At 34.1% G+C, this 23,696-nt stretch overlaps 1 protein-coding gene across 2 annotated transcripts; it reads right to left on the bottom strand.

Moving 5' to 3' along the window:
* Positions 1-3,367: 3,367 nt before the first annotated feature.
* LOC110713415 (auxin-responsive protein IAA9-like) lies at positions 3,368-10,465 on the bottom strand. Of its 2 annotated transcripts, none has more exons than XM_021891869.1 (6): positions 10,184-10,465; positions 8,721-9,388; positions 8,431-8,630; positions 8,162-8,282; positions 5,869-5,930; positions 3,368-3,773 (listed from the first exon to the last, which is right to left on the bottom strand). In XM_021891869.1, exons 2-6 carry the CDS (start codon positions 9,311-9,313, stop codon positions 3,736-3,738), a joined length of 1,014 nt encoding a protein of 337 aa, XP_021747561.1. In that variant the 5' UTR covers positions 9,314-9,388; positions 10,184-10,465; the 3' UTR covers positions 3,368-3,735. The 2 variants fall into 2 exon arrangements, with proteins under 2 accessions (XP_021747561.1, XP_021747567.1); XM_021891875.1 differs by lacking the exon at positions 10,184-10,465 and adding an exon at positions 9,815-9,907.
* Positions 10,466-23,696: the final 13,231 nt, after the last annotated feature.

Below are 23,696 nucleotides of genomic sequence, written 5' to 3' on the forward strand. Positions count from 1 at the left end.
TATTAGCTATTATGGCTAGGGATGTTTTGGCCATTCCTATTACATCGGTAGCCTCTGAGTCTTCTTTTAGCATGGGTGGTCGTATTTTAAACAAGTATAGGAGTGCACTTTTGCCTAAGAATGTTGAGGCGTTGGTTACCACACAAAATTGGTTACGTGGTTATGATTGTGATATTGAAGAAGACGTCCTTGAAATTGGTAAATAGGTGATAGATGAAAGTTTTGCATCTAATTAGAAAGGTATGGATGTTGCTATTTTACTGATGCTTAATTTATATTGTGTTGCTTAATTCAAGCTTTCTTGTTTTTTTTTTGTGAGAAAAGTGTAGCTTCATTTCTTACACTAATGATAAGTATAGGGTGCTGCTACTGCTGACTGCTTCTTCTCCTTACTGCTGTTCTGCTGACTTGCTGTGCTGCTGACTTGCTGTTCTGCTGTTGTTCTTCCATTCTACTGCTGCTCTTCTTCCATTTTGATGTTCTGCTGCTCTTCTTCCATCGCTGCAGTTCTGCCATTCTGCTGCTGCAGTATGCAGTGCTGCTGATCTGCCATTCTGCTGTAGACTGTGGTGCTGGTGTTAATCTTGTTATGCTAAAACTTGTACAATTCTGTTGTTAAAACTTGTTTGTATGGATTGGTTGGTTTGATTTTGTTACTTTGTTGTTAAAAATTGTTTAATTATGTGTATGGATTGGATTAGTTTGTTTTGGTTTTGAAAAGTTGAAACTTGTTGAATTAGAAGTTTTATAACTTGTTAATGCTATTAATCCTATTATGCTACTGGAATACTGCTATGTTGATGAATAAGGCCCAAAAGGCCAAAAAATTGTAGGTTATTGCCCAAAAAACCAAAATTGCAGATTATTCCCCAAAAACCAAATTAAAGTCAATACTCACGGATTAGCTAACGAAATGCTATTTCTAAGGGAATTTAGTATTAACTAAGTTACTAAGATATATACAATTAATATGATAAGTATATGGTCTCAAGAAAAATTGATAAGTATGGAATATATGCTAAATATATTCTAAGATTTCTAATACTTAATCCAAATAATTACATAAAAAAGTGCACCAAAAAAAAATTATTATTACATACAAAAAAAGCTTGTAAACGGTTCGATTTATAAGCGGTTTGGTTCATAAACGGTTCGGTTTATAAGCAGTTCGGTTCATAAACGGTTCGGTTTATAAGTAGTTCGGTTTACAATCAGTTCGGTTTTTAAATGGTTCGGTGCAAACGAGTAGCAGTTTGCTAACAGTTCGGTGTAAGCGGTTTTTATGCCAGTTTAAATGGTTTCGGGTTAGAAACGGTTCGGTTCATTTTCGGTTCGGTTTCCTTTTCAGTTCGGTTTAGATTTGGTTCTGTTCTTAATCGGTTTAACGTTTTCTCGGATCGGTTCAGTTTCAGTTTTACTAACATGCGGTTCGGGTTGGTTTTCGGTTTCAAAAAAATCGGTTTTTAATCGGTTCAGTTCTCATTCGGATCGGTTGAAACAGTTCGGTTTCACCGGTTCGGTTCGGTTTTTGACAGTGCTACTTGTATCTTTTTAGTGGTTATAAATTAATATGGTCGTAAAGATCATACTTTTGGATCAAGAATTTAAGATCATGGAATCATTTAGCTTAAATTTAAAAGCTTCCCAAAAGTAGAAATCATTCAATGTGTTAACCCACTTTAGAGAGCATAGCATAATCCTTGCTAAGAGAAACAAACCACTTCAATGTAGTTAAGCCCTCCACACGTTATTTTCACTTATTTCATCTCAAGAAAATTTTGATAAGTTCAAATAATATAGGTATGAGGCTCATAGTTCAAATTATATAAGTTAAAGTATAATGAGTTTATCTCAACCAAAAAAAAAAAAGTATAATGAGTTTAGCGCCAAAAGATAAGATAAATTCAAGACGCTTTTTAGTAGGTTGAATATAAATGGATTTTTTTTTTTTTTTTTTATTATGATGAAAGAATATGAATTTATTAAATGGTAGTTGCTTTTTTTTTTTTGGTCTAAAAAAATAAATTATTTCCACATTAGCACATTTTCTGTGTGGCCAACTAACACACACTAAAATACTGAACGGGTAACCCGAATAACCCCTGACCGAGTAACATCGGCCACACGATGTAGCCAACCACATATTAAACTTTGTGTTATCCCATACAGTCCAGTTTATTTGTAAACAAGCAAGAAGAAAATAGACAAAATTATTCCACTCACCCTATTATAGAAAAATCCATGTTTTGTCCAATAAAAGTCCTTTTATATTGACCCTAACTCTATATCCACCTACAGTATTAGGAAAACCAAGTTTACTCAAGTACATCAAGTCATCAATTGCTCTATTTGACAACCCAAGCTTAGCTTGCTCTAGTGAAAAGGAGAGCACTTTCCAAGATTCAATCCCCACTAGTGACAATTTGGGATGGAAATTCCTTACCCTTCCCCCATTCTCCCAAATTATCTAACCTGCTAAACCCGAGTTGTGCTGACCCATGAGGGGTTCCGGCCCAGAAGAACCCTCTATCTTACCTATCCAAAAAAAAAAAAAAAAAAAAAAAAAAAAACTCACTTTGACACCTTTTACTTTGGATTAGGCCATACATATAATTGGATCAATCATTAACTATTATTAGCCAAATATGATGCTAGGCATAGCTATTCTAAAACCACGGGCTCACCAGGATCACTAAGAATCCGCAAAATTTTGTTAATCTTAACCACACAAGCCCCTAAAATCATTCGATGAAATATCACAAGTATTACCAATTCCACCGTGACACCCAACCACCTAATGTACTTATGTACCACAATAGCAGGATAAGTTTATAAAGTACTACCACAAGTCCACAACTATACCACCAACAATCTAACTTGTAAATATCAGTTCATATTTGAAATGGATCGCATTCAACTACTGATAGAACGATTGTGTATTTTTATTATTTTGTAAACTTCACAAGCAGTAAAGCATATAATACCTACTTCATAGTAGGTAGTGCATGTTTGGTGGGCGGTAATAGATGGTGGCAATAGAAACTTATTTACATACAAGTATAGCCTTTTACAAAAGTCTCATGTTAAAATCCTCAAACATGCTACTTTTTCTTAGGCGCTGTAAATAATAAGGTATACTTGAGGCATTTTATCTCATCATAGATAGCATACTTGTGAATTAGATGTAAAGCCATTGTCACTAACACCATATATAACCGCCTACATAATGGGGCCTTTCCTTGACTTCGTACATTCCCAAGACCAAACAGACATTGATGCACAAGGCAAAACATGCAAAAGTAAGGTGCAATGAACTCGAGATAGCACACGCAGTTTCTACTACCATGCCTGATTGTAGAACCTATCGGAAGAGTTTGACAAGAATGCACTACTAAACAATTTCATAATCACAATTGACAATACATGTAATAATTGCAGACCCAATATGGTAAGTATGTCAAACACACAATCAACTAAAGGTTCCTCTAACATACACTCAGCTTGAAAACAGAATGACCAGGCTGTCTTGACGAAGTTTAACACAAGTTCAAAGGTAGACCATAAGCTTTTAAATAGAAACACTAAGATAATATGATTAGACACCATGCACTTGATGCACGAAAGTACAAACCACATAGAAGCTATTCTGAGCGAAATGACCAGCCGGCTGCCATTATCATCTATGTTGAAATCCCACATTGAAATATTTCCAGGGAGGCATCTGCTGCTGTGTCATTAGTTCCGTACCTTAGATTTCTCCATGGCTCTTGGAGCTGAAAATTACACAATACAGGCAATGTGAGACTCTCATCTTTGGAGACCCAATGAGATAAAAATGTCTTAGCCTTTTTTCTTATGCACCAGACTCTGAAATTACCTAGTTCTCCTTCCCACTTAGCACTTAATCACCAGATAACTCAAACTTGACTACAAGTGTTGAGCACATCTCAGGATAAAGGTGTCAACCTCGGACATGTTTAAGAAGAATAATTAGTGTGCTATGTCAAAACCAAGGATCAACTATTGATGTACGTTAAATTCTTTAAGAGGAATGAATAGTCCAAGTAACACAACTTGGACATCTATAAACTGCAACATAATCAACAATGGTGCAGAAAACCTTTTCTGATGTATAGCCAACTTACCATGAAGACCCCAATTTTTCCTTCATTTTCTTTTCCCATCCCAGCACAAACATCATTTTGTTAAAAACGTAGGTACTAGTAATTATTCACAAATGAGCAATGGAACTTAATTTTCAGTAAGTTGTAGACATAAGAGCAACATTCCCATGGCCATGGCAATGGCAGTGGCACAATTACTTGCGAGGTGGACAACTTTAAGTTTCAAGCTCTATTCCCTCACCTTATTGTAGGTCTAATAAATTCATATCAGTTCAAAACTTCAAATAATACTCCCTCCGTCCCTTAATGATAGTCCCTTTGGTGAATTTCACGGGAATAAAGAAACTTAAATAAGAAGTAGTAATAGTACATTGGAAAGATAAATTTACATGGAGTATGCAAAAAAGTAGAGAGAGAAAGTAAAAAAGTATATGGAAATGCAAAATTTACATGGAGAAGCTAAATTTACACAAATATTGTTGCGAATTGGAGGGAATTTTGGTAAAAAAAATTAATATTAATGGTTGTTAGAAAAAGCAAATGAGGTGAACATTTTGGGACTAAAATTTGACCAAAAAGGACTATCATTAAGGGATGGAGGGAGTATTAATTTAGGGGTAATATGTTCAAATAAACAAGGGAGTACTAATTACATGGTTCTATACTCCCCACTTATTTTCACCCATTTCAGGTTTAATAAGTTCATAAACAATAAGTTTAGGACTAAAAAGTTCAGATAAGATAATTTTATAGCTAATAAGTTCATACTTCCTCCGTTTCCCTAATATTAAACATGGAGAGGGGGCACGAATTTTAAGAAGATGAGAGAGGTAGAGAGGAATAAAGATAAGGACCCATGTGATGAGGAGAGAGAGAGAGAAAACATGTGCAAATAAGGTAATGTTGCAATATTTGTGAAAGTTCCTAAAATGGTCATTGTTGCAATATTTGTAGAACGGAGGAAGTATAAGATAGATTCACGACTTACAAGATTAGATAATATAAGTTCATCACTAATACGTTTAGATAGCACAAGTTCATGTCTAATAAGTTAGGTAAAGAGAGTAATACCTTAGCGAACATTATTCACCGTAAGTGGTTGAATACAAAACTACTAATAAGAATTAGGCTTTTGGTATGGTTCGATTAAGAGTTTAAAGAAAATGTAATAAGATAAACTCACTTCAAATACACGGTAGGGCCTGTTCTTATGTTAATAAAAAAACTATAGTCAAAGTTAATATATAAATAGTGAAAAAAAAAAAAGTCCAACGTGTTGGTGGGACAAAGGGAGTAATATTCATAAAAATAAGTTCAATTTAGTAAAAATAATTTCAATTTAGTAAAAATTCGTAAAAATCCGTAATTGTAAAGAAGAAATATAAAAGGAAATCAGTAAAAATAATAACATTTTAGTAAAATTAATTTATTGTCAATAAAAATAATTTCAATTCAGTAAAAATATTTTCAGTTAAGTAAAAATAAGGTGAAGTTAACAGGGCCTAAACTAAATACTACATTCACTTAAAATTAGTTTTGTCACTCTCATCCATTCATAACTATAAACCTGACATGAATTTACAAGAACAACCTTGATGTTATATACGTGTAATTTTATTTCCTCCCCATCACTTAAGGGTGGGGATATTAAAATTCTAATTATAAACCATTATTACTTTAGGTTATATGACAACCTTTTTCTGGACAATGTAAATTTGCACTGATTATGACAGAACATACGCACCTAATCCAATTGCATCGGAACCCTTCATAATCTTCAACCTCTTGCAAGTTTCAGTGAACATTCTGCAAATAGAACAAGTAACAGTAAGGTGTGCAAAGTTTCTATTATTGAGAACTTTTTTACGTCAGTTAACACAGACATGACACCATAATCGACTAAAGCAATGGAAATCACAGCACCACAAGTCACAGAAGAACATGAATTCAGGTTACTTCAGGACCACGCAAAATGCATACTGCATAGAGTGCAGGCAGGACAGGAAATGCATTATTGTCTCCTAAGACATCTTCATATGTTGGTTTGGCTGAGTAATTAAGAGGATATAAGTAGATTAATAAAGTAGAAATTAGATAGAGGAAAAAAAGGTAAGAGAAGTGTTTGGATGGAAAGTGAAAAAGGGTTGACGCGGTGGAGAACAAAAGTACAAGTACGATACAATATTTACACGGTTGAATTTGACTTAAAAAGGTAGTGTAAAGTTTAATTTGGGACATTTCAAATAAGAAAATGCATAGATTACTTTGGGACAAAGGGATAATAGACAACAGAGTGGAAATACAAAAGTAAATTCATTGTTCTCCACATTATCTCCAACGAAAACAGAAATGAAACAGAGCTCGCCACCAAGATGTCGCCTGTCCTCTGCCAATAAACAGTTCAATTAGTTTCCACTACCTTCCAGTCCCACATCCGAATGTACATGCATATTTTATTTACGTGCTTGAGAATGAGTATGAATGTATGTATTCACCTTACTGTTAACTCTATAGAGTGGGCCGTAAGGAAGCTTATTTAACAATTATATACAACCTAAATATGGTCTAGGCAATCAACTTTGAGAAGAGATGCAGCTAGCAGGTTCAATTATGCTCAACATTCATTCATCTCTTCCTCATAATGGTTAGAAACCTGCACTACCATTATAGCCCCTCCAACTCAACCAGTGCATATTTAAAATGTATCCTCAAAAGGATAGTTGATGAAAGAAGTGTAGATTGACTCTAGAGTGTAACCTGATCACCCTTCTTAAAACATGGAATAAAGAAAGGACATGATCCTTTTAATAGCAACTCAAGTTATTTGGGTAATGTGTAGTATAAAATATGAAATCCCTGACTAGTCACGTATCTCTGGAAGGTCTCCTGTCATATGGAGGCCATGTTACCCTGAGATTGAAATTGGTAAAGATCTATGATATGTGATGGAAACGCAAAAAGGCAACTTATAAAAACATAGGAAATCATGATGTTAAGGGAATGACTAAAAAAAGGGTACTAATAAAAGAGCTATGATAAAAGGCGTACACAACACACACGACTGACAAAGATGGTAACTTAGAGTGTAGAAATTTGAGAGCTAGATGTCCAACAAAAAGGGAAAAAAACTTGATGCAAGTTAATAAGCTAGAAGGGATGTTTTCGACTTCTCAAATGATATGATTTAGAAACAGCCAAACGCGATCTTTATGAAGTTCCTAAGCAACATAGCAGGAAAGCATGCAAATATTATCCTACAGGGTAAGATGAAATTCCTCCTATGCCCCAAAAGCAAATGAAAGGATGAGAAATAATTATGTATTTTATTCGGGCTCTCTATCCAAGCAAGCCTCATAAGTCATAATGCAGCCATCTTGATGTAATACTAGACAATATAGTCATTCGATTAGTTATGAAACATGCAACTCCATATCAAAAACCTATCTTGAATGCAGATTCTGGGGATACCCATTTAACGTGTAATCAATAAATTGTAGTACAGTGTCACATGTTACAGAAGGGTCTTGGCACAGATCTGCACTTGCTGTACCCATTGAGTGTTAAAGCTAGACCTCGAGATTCACTTGATTAAGCAGGGTTCAAACTCTAAATGTTACTCAAGCTTCACAACTCACAAGCGTCAAACTGGTTGGGTATCTATCATAACACGCCAAGATTTTTACAGATTTCCATTGTATCTTATACCATGCCCACATATCTACATCAACAAATCCATTTACAGTAACCAATACACATCAAACACGGGAATAGCAACAAAAATTCAAGACTCAAGTGTAACAAATGATAAATCTACAACCAAAGATCAGAATTTCTAAAACTTTGTCTTAATTAATAATTATATAAGCAGTTTGAAGTTGTAAATATATAATCCATTCAACGAATATTTGAGTCCCTAGCATAATCATCAAGTTACATTCTTCTCATCTAGCAGCTAGTCATTCAGTTTAGGTGGCTGGGAATAGGCTGGGATGCCGTCATGATTAGTGTATAGGAACAATTCAAATAAAGAAACTTACTCCCATGGGACATCTCCAACAAGCATCCAGTCACCATCCTTGTCCTCGTAGGTGAGAACATATTCTGATCCATGCAGGAGATCCCTCAATTTTGTTTCTGTCATGTTTGATCCACACTGACCTGAAAGCATTTGAAATCCGACAAATCTTCTTTATAATACCACGAGGTTTTAGAAACAATGAATGTTGTAAACAAACTAATTCATAGGCAATTTTAAATTGTGGTAGCAAAGATATAAAAATCATTGTTACAAGTAACAGATGCTAACCTAGTGTGAAGCAACTAAACATCTTCTCAAGGCCAGAGGAAAGTTCTTGATAAGTGGTATAAGTTCTGAGATCAACCTTCCTTAAATAGGGAGCACCATCCATGCTAACCTTGACAAAAAGCGGATCAGTGTTCTTCGAAGTGGTGGCCAACGTATTTTTTCGGAATGATCTAATAGGAGGCCAACCAACAACCTGTGCCCTGTCAATGATGCAACAACAGCTTTCAGTAACCATTGAGTAATCACTCCTAGATCCATAAACTTGCAAATCCAATACCTCCACCACTTACTTAGCAGCCGGTGCAGTATTACCACTGTTAGAACGCGGCAGTTCTCCCACAGCCTTCGGAGGGGCTTGTGGGGCTCCACTCTTAGCAGGGGCTTGTGAGGCCGCAGGCATCGATGATAGCACTGTATTCATGCCATCATTAGTCGGAAGCTTAGCCTGAGCCACCGCTTTAGGAGCATCAGAATCATGCCCTTGTGACTTAAATGTCCAATTAGCTTCAGTATCAGAAAAGCCTCTTTTACTACCAGACACAGCAGACTTTTGTGAAGATGAGGAGATCCCATCCTTCAAAGGAGTCAAAGGAAACAACGGCTTTTCATCGAGCTTTGAGACACTCGAAAGGCAGATACTCGAGTCTCTTTCTGGTGACTGAGACCCGGGAAGTCCAAGCCTTAGCTCAGTAGCCTTAAAGTTCAGGCTATCCTTGTTATCGTCAGACAAACTCGATACATTCGAGCTGTCGACAGAGGAACAGTCCGACAACCCAAAATAGTTATGCTCTTTCAGTCCTGATTCGACACTCGTCAGAGAAGGCACCAATGTATGATCATTGCTTTGCCCTCCCCCCTCAACACCCATCAATGGGGGAGACATCAGATTTAAATTCTTTAAAAGTTCCTCTTATATCAGCTACCTAGTTCTTACCCCAACTGATCTAACTCCAAAAACCTGCAGAAATCCACAAACGCACAATAAATTATGAAATGAAACTCTAAAATTAAAATTTGACCTTATAATCTACTCGTAATACGGAGTACTATCTCCATTTTTTTTATATAAATTTCAGCAATAATTGTACAAATTTCATGCAATAAATTCTCCTAAACCAACCAGCAAAATAGTACGAGTACTCTAAAATTCTCAAAAATTAAATTGAATAGCAAGTAACGATCAACAAATCTGAAAATACCAAATTACCACCCGTTTTATGGGTCAATTGCCACACACACACAACAAGAATGAAAAAAAAAATAAAAAAAATTAACAGAAATAAAAATGAAAAACTCATTTCTAAAGTTAAAGTGAAATTTCACAAAAAAGGTATATGTAGTAAATTAAAATCTTACAAAGATATTAAAACAAAAAATTTCTTACAAATAAATAACTACTGCATGCGGGTATTCCGACTCAAAAGCTAAAAGACCTTGAAATTCAACCAAAAAAAATGAAATTTTAGAAGTTGGGTAAATAAAATTTGACTAATTTAACACCTTTTGAAATCATTAAAAGTAAAGTGAAGGGCAAAAAATGCAATTTGGTCTCACAAAAAGACAATTTCAAACCCGTAAATGTAGTTTATTTACTAGTAAATAAAAATACAAGTAAAGCACAAAATATCAACACTATCAAAAAAATAAAAAAAATAAATAGAACAGCTAGAACAAAATTTTGGTGTTTGGTAACACCAGATCTCAAGAAAAACAAAGAAAGTCACCACCCCCATCAAAAAATAAAAACACTTACTGGAAGAAAAGAGGATTGGACTAGATTAGATTTGTTGTTGCAAAAGAGTGTATGTGGAGAAAATGGAGTAAATAGTAAAGTTAGAAGAGATGAAAGTGTTTGAAGAGGAGAGAGAAAGAGAGAAACTAAGGACCCTCCATTAATCAGAAACCAACAAAAGCTTAAGCTCTTCTTTCTTTATTTCCTGTATGTTGGCCGTGAAACTCGAAGCAAGGAAATTAAAGTTAAAGTTAAATTTTATTTTAATATTTTAATTTTAATAGTATAATTTAAAAAAGTGTTTGCCTTTTCTTTCACTTTGTCGAGAGTGTTTACCATAACCAGACTACAGAGTACCTGTATTTATAATTTTCTCTCAATATGCTTTTTTGTTGCATTTTCTAATTACTCTGCCAATCATATCTGGGTCTAGTGATAAGATTTGTATTTAGATCAAACTCCATTATAGATACTTACCCTTCCCCTAACACCCAAAGTGCCTAGGCCGGATCGGGAGGACCCGTAAGAGATTCCGACCCGATAAGGCCCTTCTCCTTACCAAGCAACCAAAAAAAAATAAGCAATTCTAATTACTCTACTACTTATTTTTATTACTAGTATTACTAATTTACTATTACTTCGTATTATGTAAATGGACAATTCACTCAGAAATTTATAAGTATAATGACCATGTTTGGTAATTGCCTTTTTGGTGACTTTTCTATTAGCTTTTGGTTTTTTTATGTGGTCAAACAGCCAAAAAAAGTGTTTGGTAATTGGTTTTACATTCAGCGAAAAAGCTGGCTTTTAAGCCAAAATGAAAAGGTTGTTATGAGTAGTTTTTTTGTTGGCCTTTGGCTTGTTAGTCCACAAATTATCTAATAAACAACCAACAACTAAATTTATCAAACACTTTTATAGATAGCCAGCTTAAACAGCCAATTTCAAAGGCCATTATAAACAACCAAACATTCCCACCTGATCAAACAAGCCAAGTGAACCAGTCCATCTACCGCCAACAGCCATTTGCCAAACAAGGCCAATATCTAACCCTTGTTTAATTTAGTCCTGGCGTGCCATTGTTGAAACTGTTTTGCAAATTGTTTATTTATTTTCTCTATCAACGATCTACTCAACTAAAAGTTTAACCTAATGGTTAAGGTCTAAAAACGGTTTATATACTCAATCACGCCCCCTCACACTAGCCCTTCTTTATTCTTGGTGGGCAGTTGTTGAATTTATTTTGCTAAGATTGTTCATTTACTCTATAACTGTTAGAGAGCTAACTCAGCCTAAAATTAAAGTCGATGGTTAAGGCCCAAAAGCGGTTTATATATTCTATCACTAACCATCACCTAAACGTGAAATAAAAAGGAGGAGTTATAAAATTAAGGAGTACGATAATGGTGTCTACATAAACAACTTATTCCATTTGTTTCATAATGACCTTCCCATTTACGTATATCGATGTAAATATTTGATTGCAAATATATTTAATCTCAATCAATTAATCAATCAAAGCCTTAATCCCATAAGTGGGGTCGGCTACATGAACCAAATTTGATTATTAAGTGTAGTCATCCACAAAAATCTTCCTCCTCCATCCCTTACGATCCAATGCTTCATCCTCAAGCAAATCCATATACTTCATATCCTTTCTAACTCCTTCCAACCAAGTCATTTTCGGTCTCTCTCTCCCTCGTTTAACCCCTCCATGGTCCCACTCTTCGAACCGGTGCACCCTCGGGTCTCCGTCTTACATGCCCAAACCAACGCAGGCGATTTTCTCTTAGTTTGTCTGCAATGCCTGCCACACCTACTTTCTTGCAAATAACCTCATTTCTAATTCTATCTCTTAGAGTGTTCCCACACACCCACCTTAACAAGCGCATTTATGTAACCTCCATATTTTTAATGTGCTTCTTCTTAGAAGCCCAACATTCTGTACCATAGAGCAACACTGGTCTTATGCCACTCTAGTAGAATTTTTCCTTCAACTGTAAGGGAATGCTTCGGTCACGTAACACTCCCGTGGCCGCTCTCCATTTAAACCACCCCGACTTAATCCTGTGGGCCACGTCTTGATCAATATCACCATTTTTTTGGATGATTGACCCAAGATACTTAAAATATTCACTCATGGTCAGTTCCTTTCCATCCAAACTCACCACTTCATCACTTGTCCCCCTCTAAGTACCAAAGCGACGTACCAAATACTCAGTCTTACTCCGACTTAGATTACACCCTCTAGATTCTAACCTTTTCCTCCATTGCTCCAATTTGACATTAACCCCATCTTTAGTTTCATCCACCAAAACGATATCATCTGCAAATAACATAAACCATGGAACCTCATCTTTAATCTCACATTAGCAAAAATTATAAAAATTAAATCTTGATAATGTGCTTACCTAGATGAATCAACCTAGACCTCATATGCCTATGTTTGTTCCTATAAATAAAGAGAAATTAAAAGGTTCCCTCTGATTTTTAATAGCCAAAAATTACAAATATGAAGATCATTATGAAACAGATGGATTAAAATACCCTTAATTTATTATCATTGTGTCATTTGGAATCTTTGTACATTTCATTACAAATATATGTATAACATATATTACAACTCCTTTGTTCCTTTAATATTATTGCAATATAAGAGAAGCGCACAAAATTTGGTTTGTGGAAAATAACAAGGGAACAAAAAGGGAAAATTATAAACTTGTCCATGTGATTGATTATCAACCAATAATGGGTTATGTTGCAATAATAATTTAGAGCCCCCCCCCCCCCCCCCATCTCAAAGACAGTAATATGTACACAGATTGTCGTCGCAGCAAGTATACATACCAAGCTGAAGTTGGAAGGTTGGTGCAGTGGTCGAAAATTATGGTGGCAACTAGGGTGGGTAGTGGCAAGCTAAGTGAGTTTGTGAGTGTAGGAGTGAGAGTGAAACAAAATGTAAATACAAGGGCATATTGGTCATTAACCATGGCAATTTGAAGTTTTTTTTTTGGTGTAAAAATAGCAATTCAATTAATAGCTCAAATATTGAGTAAATATTAATTTCAAACAACTTTAAATGTGCAACAATTCGCAATTGACCTCATAAATGCTACCCAATAACCTTTAGTGATTCAATTACAAAAACACTTGCTCGCTAAATAATGTTTTCTCCAAATTCTATAATTAAACCCATAAACAATAGTTTTTTCTATGAGTTTTACACTTGATGGCTTGAATTATAGAATATAGTCAAACTTATTATCTTGTGTTTGTAATAATTATTTTTTATAATGAAAATAGTATAATTTTCCAAATTGACTTATTTTGAATATTATAGCATGACAAATTAGCATGGTAGTAGTAGCAATAATAAAACATTTTAAATCTTAGTTATAAAGAATCTATATCAAATCAGACCAATCAAATTAAAAATTAAGTTCATACTAATCACACCAGAAAAAATAAAAGTGTGTTTTATTCACTAAATTTTCACTTATCTAATCTTATCTGATTCAATCTAAACTTATTAAATCTTGTTAGAACTGATTTTAGCTACTTATATTTATTCTCGATTAACCCTTATAACAACTTAGCTTATTCTTGCTGAACTTATCTTTAACTTATTTTTTATGAAAAAAAATTAAAAATAAGGTAAACTGAATAGTGTGAAAATTTTATATCATATAAGATAAATATGATTAGGAAAGTTAAGGTGAACTAAATAGGGCATTTAAAGGACACAATACATGCCCTATTTAAATTAAACGAAGTCGTTCTAATACACTCTAATTAAAGGCTAAATTCTCCACCTTTTTAATTGTGAATTTAGTGGTGATGCTCACCATATCATGAAGCAATACTCACTCAATGTTAATGTTAAGTTTGTCATGGTTAGGATAAAGAAAGAGCAAGTAGAGCTTAAAATAGATAAAAATGAAAAATAAAAGCCAGGTTAACAAAGAGATATATTGTATTAAATAATTAAATAAATACTAAATAATTATAATTACAATATAATTATACACAAATATAAAAATAATCAATCTATTTAGCAGGTATTGAAACACATGAATTATATTAAAACAATAAAAACATGTGAGTAAAAATATTTAAATATTTAATAGTTATAATGTGCAAGTTGATATTTTAGGAAGTTTAATTTAGATTTTATATAAAGTAATAAAATTCATAATTTAGATCCAAACCTTTTTTTATATATAAAATAGTGAGTCAATGTTTTTTTTTTGAAGAAAGTTATTTGGAGGGAAAACTTTTAATAATATATTGTCAAGTGTCCTCATAGTTTCGCTTTTAGTTGTATGTAATAGATAAGAAACAAGGCCAAAAAGTGTGTGATGGACATTTGAAAAATTAAAACAAAATAACAAGATCTAAAATGACTATGCATGCTTTCAACTATATATTTTTCCTTAGTATTAGCCTTCATTTGCATTGAAATTTCTTAAGAAGTCAAATATAACAATTGAAAAAAAAACATGGGAAGTATTAAGCAAAAATAGTTTATAAGTTCCGTAAAAGTAATTTCAATACAATAAAATAAATTAAGTTTAGCAAGGTAAGTTCAGTTCTTTTAAAAATACATTAAATTCAGTAAAAATAAGTTTTGTTCAGTAAAATTCAGTTTTAATCAGCAACTTTAAGAAACATATATAATATGGAATAACATAAATTAATTTTTGTAAAAATAATTTAATTTCTCAAAAATAAGTGTTAATCAACCAAAATAATCTAGATTTAGTAAAAAAAAATCATTTAAAGTTCATCAATTAAAAATAATTAATTCTGTAAATAAAAAAATAAGTTTAGCAATAAAAATAATTCCAGTTCAGCAAAAATAAGGTGAAAAGAATATGGAATTTCAAGCAAAAAAATTTAAATTGAAAAACACATTTATACGAATCAAACAACATCTTAATTGATTTAATTTTTTGGTGTATAAATAAGGTCAAAATTTAGTCAAATCAAAAACTCATATAACACAATTATTTTAAATCAGATCATATTTGAATTTTTTTTTTGAGGTCAAATCAGTTGGATTAAATTGAATGCATGGCCTTTGACTTAATAATGTTACTTCCTTATTCCAGCAGCTAATTCAATTCTTTAGGTGGTATTGTATCTAAGCCCAAAAGATTTTTCAAGAATAGGATATCTGCCCTGAATTAAATTTGATTCTTTAAATCCCCTATTCAATTTTCCCCGGTCCAAAAAAACTAAGATTGTTTCTATTTCTTAGTCTCCTTTGCTCTCGAGTTTCACGAAAATTAATTTTGATGGCTTTGTTAGAAATGGTTCGGGGCAGTAAGTATTGTTACTAAGGATCACTTGGTCTGGCATGGGTACAATAATTGCATCCGCCGTTATAATTTTGGTTCCACTTCTCCACTTAGCGGAAGCTTTGGCAATCTGCAATGGTTACTTATAGCCATTACGCATGCATGGAATAACTCATGGTTTCACTGAAGGTGATAGCTTACTTATCATTATTATCTTGTGTGGTCAAGCTCAATGTTCATTGTGGAAGATTTATATTTATTTGTTGATGGACGATGTAAAAATTTGCTACAACATTTCACTGCTGTCAACTCGTGGAAGATTCAAATCAAGGCAGTTTACAGAGAAGGCAATCGAGTGGCAAACTATGTTGCTTCCCTATGCCTTATGCCCACTCTTCAAAAGATTGACTTATTTTTAGATATCACAATGTCATACTAGTAGAGACTAGTGGGATGTGAATTAGAGTTAGTCCTTTTATCTATTTATTTATTTATTTATTTATTTATTTATTACTATTTAGATGTAAAAGTGTCAAATTGATGTCTATAAATATTTATTTGGTGTAAAAAATTGGATTAAGATTGCATCTTAGGCTTCATTTGATTAATCAAATTTTGTCTTAAATTATTTTATGCTATTTGAATATATCAAAACTTATTTTATTTTGTTTAAGGTTACTTTCTTTGAATTTTATTTGATCTTAAAGCGTTATGTTTGAAAATATATTTTGCCTAAACTTATTTTCAGAAATCATATTTTTTAAAATAAGATAATATAAATTAAAATAAGATGGAACAAACAAACCCTAAATATATCTAGGTCAATGTTTGTGATTTAGTTGAAACTAATGCCATTATATGTAATTTTTTTTCAAAATCACCGCTAATGGTCTTATTGTTTTTATCAATAATGACAACTTGTTATAAAAATAAATAAATTGATAATATTGGCTACTCTATAGTTTTAAGAAGGGTCTAGCTCATATTGGCTACTCTATAAATTGATAATATTGGCTTCATTTGATTAATCAGTTAGACATCAACTACACCAATCGGATCACACATTACAGCATTAGATTTTATTATGCAGTTCTATAAGGATTATAAAATTACAGAGTATTGTATAAAAAAATAGAGGTAATACGAAATACATGTTAATTAGGTTTCAAAAAAATTACATGTTAATTACTCGTAAGAAAATGTAATTTTGACATTTAAAGATTCATGTTAAGAATAGGATGTTTCATTAAGTACGTATTCAGTAGTGATAAATAACGTTGAATTAATGTAATTGTATTACCATAAGTTAACCATTTAATTATGGTGGTGTCAATGGCATGATTAACTGCCACTACTGTCTCGCATGCTTGGGGCAAGCACATTTACACACACATCATGTTTCTTTTTTCTTTCTTTATTTCTTTTTTTATTTTTTAAAAAAAATATACATATTGCTGTTTTTGGTACAGGAAATTGTTATTCCTTTAACCATGCTCCCTGGAAACATCATGATCGTCCAATTTTCTCATGATCATAATATACAATGCAACCCCATCACATCATTAACACGTCAGCAACACATAATAATCAAGATGTTTGTCATTCACCGTATGATCTTAATCAACGGATGGGTCATGCTACCCACATTTTGCATGTAACATAGCATGCATCATGATTACTCATATAAAAAATTTATACTCGTTAGTATTAGCAATGTGAGAACAATATTCAATCATAAATACTACATTTTTTTCCTTCAAATTTTAGATTTTATTGGATAGTAAAATACTTGTACAATTATATTATTAATAAATGTAATCAAACTTGGATTAATAAATGTAATTAAACTTGGATATTAGAATCTTATGGTTGTTGGGGAATTTAATATGAACAACGATAGAAACCCTTCGAGACATGAACAATATCATTTTCTCAAAAGTAATATTTTGACCCTATATTACAACTCGGATATCACAAAATTCTAGGAGATACAATGAAGATAATTGCAATTATGTGTAGTTAAGAGCAATTACAAACTGATCAAAAACTAATCTATGCCATAATGATAAGACAAAAATAATATTTTATTTATCTATATTCATCATATGAGGAGTCTCATATATATAGAGATAAGAGTATGTCAACCGGCATTTATCAAACAATGCATTAAGTCATCAAACAACGCGTTAAGTCATCAAACAATGCATTTATCAAACAATGCATTAAGTCATCAATCAATGCATTAAGTAATAATGCATTAAATAACTGCCAAACTAAAATAAGAGATATCGAAATCGAAATCTTATGTAGCTGCTGCAACATAATTAGTGACGAATCGGCCACTTTCTTTCTTTCTCTTGATTAGTTGTATACTACTACCTTAATCATATATTGTTGCATAAAAATATCATCATCACAAAAAACAATCTTATGCATACATGAAAGTGTACAAAGACTTGAACTTTCACTTAGTATAATACACATTCCAAGAATCAATATCCAATTGGTATCGTTAGACATTTGAACCTATAGCAATATATATTAGAAACTCGAAGATATTACACACACAAGATCAAATAACTTGAATACACTATATACTTGACACATTTTGGCCATGTGTGTCCATATCTATTCATAAGTACATCAAAGCTATGCCCTAATAACTTCTTGAAGCGGCCAAACCTCGTACTTGTATAGGTAGATCCTGAAGTCAACTAGTTTGACAAATCATGCGTCGGAGCAAGCTAATTCAACTAGCGAGACTCCTATCGTCCCACTTGAATCTAATTCTTGCGAAAATCTTCAAAGAGTTGAAGAGAGCATTTCTACTGTTGCTCCTACCTTACGTAGATCTAGTAGAATAAGAAACAAACAGTTTGTTGATGTTCTGCTAACTGAAAATTCTGAAATCTTCTTATTGGAGAATGAAAAGCTACACCCTACAAGAAAGCTTTGGCGAGCCCCGACTCAGAAAAATGGCTTGAGGCCATGAAATCCGAAATAGAATCTATGTCTGAAAATAAAGTGTGGGCCCTGGTAGACTTGCCTGATGGGGTTAAACCTATTGGTTGCAAATGGGTCTACAAGATCAAAACAGACAAAGATGGAAATGTCTACATCCACAAAGCAAGACTGGTTGCAAAAGGGTTCAGACAAATTCATGGTATTGACTATGATGAAACTTTTTCTCTAGAAGCAATGCTTAAGTCTATTCGGATTCTTCTAGCGATTGCTGCATTTTTCGATTACAAAATTGGCAGATGGATGTCAAAACCACCTTCTTGAATGGGTTCTTGACGGAGGATGTGTATATGACACAACCTAAGGGTTTTGAAGATCCAGAAAATCTTGGAAGGGTATGCAAACTTTAGAAATCCATTTATGGATTGAAGTAAGCATCATGGAGTTGGAACCTTCATTTTGATGAGGCGATCAAACAGTTTGGTTTTCTCAAGAGCGAAGAAGAACCTTGTGTATATAAGAAGTCTAGTGGGAGAAGCCTAGTTTTCTTAGTCTTGTATGTAGATGACATACTGCTCATGGGGAATGACATACCAATGCTTGAGTAAGTCAAGGAATGGTTGAAGAGTTGTTTCTCCATGAAAGACTTGGGTGACGCCGAGTACATTTCGGGAATCAAGATCCATCGAGATAGGTCTCGAAGAATGATTGGACTAAGTCAAGAGACTTATATTGATAAGGTTCTTGACAGGTTTGCGATGAAAGACTCCAAGAGAGGATTTCTTCCCATGTCTCATGGTATTACGCTCAGTAAAGCTCACTGCCCTCAAAAGCGAGAAGAGTTGAGACGTATGGCTGGTATACCTTATGTTTCTACAATAGGGTCTATTATGTATGCCATGATATGTACGAGGTTTGATGTTGCGTATGCTCTTAGCATGTGCAGCAGGTTTCAGGAAAATTCAGGTGAACCACACTGGACAACTGCCAAGAACATCCTTAAGTACTTGAGAAGGACTAGAGAAATGTTTCTAGTATATGGTGGCGAAAATGAGTTGGTTGTCAAGGGTTATACGGATGCGAGTTTCCAAACAGACAGAGATGACTTCAAATCCAAGTTAAGGTACATTTTTTGTCTGAATGGAGGAGCAGTGAGCTGGAAGAGTTCAAAGCAAAGCACTGTTGCAGACTCTACGACAGAATCAGAGTATTTAGCTGCGGTTGAAGCAGCTAAGGAAGCAATTTGGATCAAGAAGTTCCTTACTGAGCTGGACATTGTACCAAGTGCTCAAGAAGGAATTGAATTGTATTGTGACAACAATGGCGCCATTGCTCAATCAAAGGAGCCAAGGTCACATTTCAAATCCAAACATGTTGAGAGGAAGTATCACCTCATTCGAGAGATCGTTGGCAGACGAGATGTCAAGATGTGCAAAGTTCATACGGATGAGAACATCGTTGATCCGCTTACTAAACCCCTTCCACAGCCTAAGCATGAGACTCATACTAGGAAAACTAGATTGAAGCAAGTGATGTAATTTAAGTTGTATTTGTTTTGAGAAAACTTATTACATATGTAATACATTCATTTGCAGAATTATGTTTAATTAAAAATTTATTATTTCTCTTATTTAATTATGGTTTTTGATATTAAATAAAATGTCCAAAATAATTATGAATTGATAGGCTCATCAAGTTGATGACTTGGTGAATGAAATCCTACAGGTGAACTAAATTCATACATTATTTAAAGTTCCTAGTTCACAATCATTAAATTGGACATAAATGATTTCAATAAATGGACTAGCATGTAAGATTTATTGGATAACGCAGTTTCATGGGCTATAGGGGCATAGAGATGTTCGGTCAATCACATGGATATGCACGAATGATGCATGATCGAACTATAGACCTACTTTGAAGTTCAAGTATAGAGCTTCCGGATATATTAGTGGATTCCTTTGACATGAGTGGAACATTGATTTCATTCAATGATTGATTTAACTGTGGTACACCCAAACGTCATGCCGTAAAGGGGGCTATAAAAAGTGTTTCCTAGTTACTTCAGGAGTTGAGTGGGAGCTTTGGTTGCCACGAAATTGGATTGAGTCTACCTATTTAATTAGGAATGTGTCATGGCCCCTTGAAGAGAAAGAATTCAGAAAATGCATGGCCGTTCTCAAATGGATTACATATTAATCATTTGTTTTGTAATTCTAACTTAGTTTCAAGAAAAGATTTTTAGATTAATATGATCACGACATGAGATGCAATCATATTATCAAATCGACACACATTGACTTAAGGAATTTAAACATTGCGTATTTGTCTCAGACAAGTGGGAGATCGAAGGATTTATGTCTTCGTTAAGTGCAATTACTAGATATATCAAGGATCACTATTATGGAGATAATTAGTTCATTCTTTTGGGCCGTCATTGTCTGTTGCTAGATATGACAAATGATCTTTAGGCTAGTCAAATAGTCCAAAGCCCAATATAATGGATCCTATGAGGTCACACACAAGGGTATTGGATTGAACAAGTGTGAGGCCCATGTGTTGGGCTAGAGTAGTTATAATAGAGTTAGGAATTTGGGCTTGACATGGACTCTTATTTCTAGATATGATCTATAAATAAAGTTCATGCCTAGGTTTGACAAAAGACACAATAAACAGATAGTGAATTATGACGCAAGGTAACCAAATTCCCAAAAACCCTAATCTCTCTCTCTCACACATACGCACGCCCTCCCCCTCTCTTACCCATCCGTACGGCCGGCCACCTCTCCTTGGTGGCGCGTGGTGTTCGCGGTGGTTGTTTGTGGTTAGTTCGTTCCTCTCCTCTCCGTAGAAGGTTGATTGAAGGGTTCAATCACAACTAACTAGCATTAGTGTAGGTTCAATCTGTGCTCGTGGACTAAGTAGAGGAATCACACTTGGGTTTCTTGTTCTCCTATTGTTCTTGATCGATCACACGTGGAATCACGCTTCAAAGGTATAATTATATGTTCTTTATGTGTTGTTCATAGACCTTGGTTATTATATGCTTATGAATATGATTCATGAAATTCCGCTTAGAGTATCTAAAGTCTTACAGATCCTTCATAAGCATACTCCTGTGACAAAGCACAATGTCAAAACATCTATTAAGATAAACAGCCTCTTTCCATCATAGTAAAACTACTGGAACTTACTTAGGATGAATATAAGTTCCCAATCACCCAATAAGGAAATTAATCTTATTAAACTTAAGACCCAAAGTCTTATTGGGCGTTAAGTTAAGATTTCCTTATTTGTGATTATCATAGGGCTCCAATCCCAAATTGATTGCCATCCTCTTATTAACATCTCTTGCCAATGCTTTTGTGAAACAATCGGCGAGATTAAACTTTGTTTAAATATAGTCAATAGTGATCACACTATCATATCCTTGATAAGTCCTTGGATGTAACTATGCCTTACACCAATATGCCTTGACTTACCAGGTCATTATACACTTGGCTATACGCCTTAGCCAAAGTTGCATTGTTATCACAATGTATCACTATTGGTGATATTGGTTTTGGCAACAAAGGTATCTCATATATGGGATCCTTCAACCATTCAGCTTCCTTACCAACCGAATGCAAAGCAATGAACTCCAATGTCATTGTGGAGTCCGCAATGCAAGTTTACTTCTTAGAAGCCCATAAAATCGCACCTCCTCATATAGGATAACCCATCCACTTGTAGAGGAGTGATCTTTATTAGAAATCCAACTTTCATTCGAATATCCTTCTACAACCAAGGGATATCCACTATAAGACAAACCATGATTCATGGTTTTCTTCAAGTACTTCAACAAATGTCTAATTGCTTGCCAATGTTGCATACTGGGATTACTAGTGTACCTACTTAGTTGACCAATTGCATAAGCCATATCCGGCCTAGTACTTGTCATGGCATACATCAAACAACCTATCACTCTTGCGTACTCCAGTTGTGAAACTGCATTACCTTCATTTAGTATCAACTTTACGCTAGAATCCATAGGTGTTGAATTAAGAGAAGTCAAAACATCATTAACATTGAATTTCTTGAGCACTTTCTCAATGTAATGAGATTGTGACAAGATCAACTTTCCTTTTTCTCCCTTTATTCTTATGTCCAAGATGACATCCGACTCACCCATGTCTTTCATGGAAAACTGAAAACTAAGGAAGGACTTCGTCATTTTATCTTGTGACAAATCTGTTCCAAAGATCAACATGTCATCTACATATAGACAAATTATGACACCTTGACCGTTGTCATCAAATTTTCTATGTATACACACTTTTCTGAATTGTTCAACTTGAATCCATTAGACAACACAACCTCATCAAACTTTTGATGCCATTGCTTAGATGCTTGTTTTAGCCCATACAAAGATTTAACCAGCTTGCAAACTTTTTCTTCTTGGCCTCCCACAACAAACCTTTTTGGTTGTCGCATGTAAACTTCTTTTTCTAGATCTTCATTCAAGAATGTTGTCTTAACATCCATTTTCTAGCAACTAGCACATATGTATCGAACTAATTGATACCGGGCTTTTGTGTAAAACCTTGTGCAACTAACCGGGCTTTGAACTTTTCAACAATTCCATCAATCCTCAATTTCTTCTTGAAGATCCATTTGCACCCTATTGATTTACATTTAGGTGGTAAATTAGCTAATACCCAAGTATTGTTTCCCATGATGGAATCTATCTCGTCATTAATAACTTCCTTTCAAAATGGAGCATCATGAGATCTCATTGCCTCATCAGATGTTGAAAGATCATCTTCCACATTAAAAATGTATGGAAATTTAGTCTTTACATAGTCTCTTGATCCTTCAATCAAGTTGTAACACCCCCAAATCTCCCTCTACGAAAATACTAGTATAATACGTACACTAGTAGAAAAACTTAAATGAGCACCGCATAATGCGCACCGATTTTTAAAAACCGGTGCGAAAAAAATAGGCGGGATTGAGGGAAAGAGTTTTCTCATCGATTTAAACCAAACCGGTGCGAAAATGAGTTAATCGCACCGGTTCGGTTCGAACTGGTGCGAATGCTATGAAAAAAAAAAACCGGTCTTTTTTATATCTTCTTTCTTTCTCTTTCCTCGATATCTCCTCCTCTCTTATCTACCTCTCTCAGTCTCTCTCATATACAACAATGGAGCCTCAAACTCCTTCTCTCTCCTTCGATCTCCTTTTTCTTTCCCCTCTTCTTTCTTTCTGTTTCATACTTGTTTTTTTTTCGCCCT

This window comes from Chenopodium quinoa, unplaced genomic scaffold, assembly GCF_001683475.1.
Source record: "Chenopodium quinoa cultivar QQ74 unplaced genomic scaffold, ASM168347v1, whole genome shotgun sequence".
NCBI lineage: Eukaryota > Viridiplantae > Streptophyta > Magnoliopsida > Caryophyllales > Amaranthaceae > Chenopodium > Chenopodium quinoa.

Bases quoted from the DNA above. Each gene is read 5' to 3' on its own strand.
- LOC110713415 (XM_021891869.1), bottom strand. From the start codon at position 9,313: ATGTCTCCCCCATTGATGGGTGTTGAGGGGGGAGGGCAAAGCAATGAT. The intron at 8,283-8,430 runs GTTAGCATCTGT...AAATGCTTTCAG, and splicing joins GTTTAGTTGCTTCACACTAG to GTCAGTGTGGATCAAACATG. The intron at 5,931-8,161 runs GTAAGTTTCTTT...TTCTATTTGCAG, and splicing joins GTTGGAGATGTCCCATGGGA to AATGTTCACTGAAACTTGCA.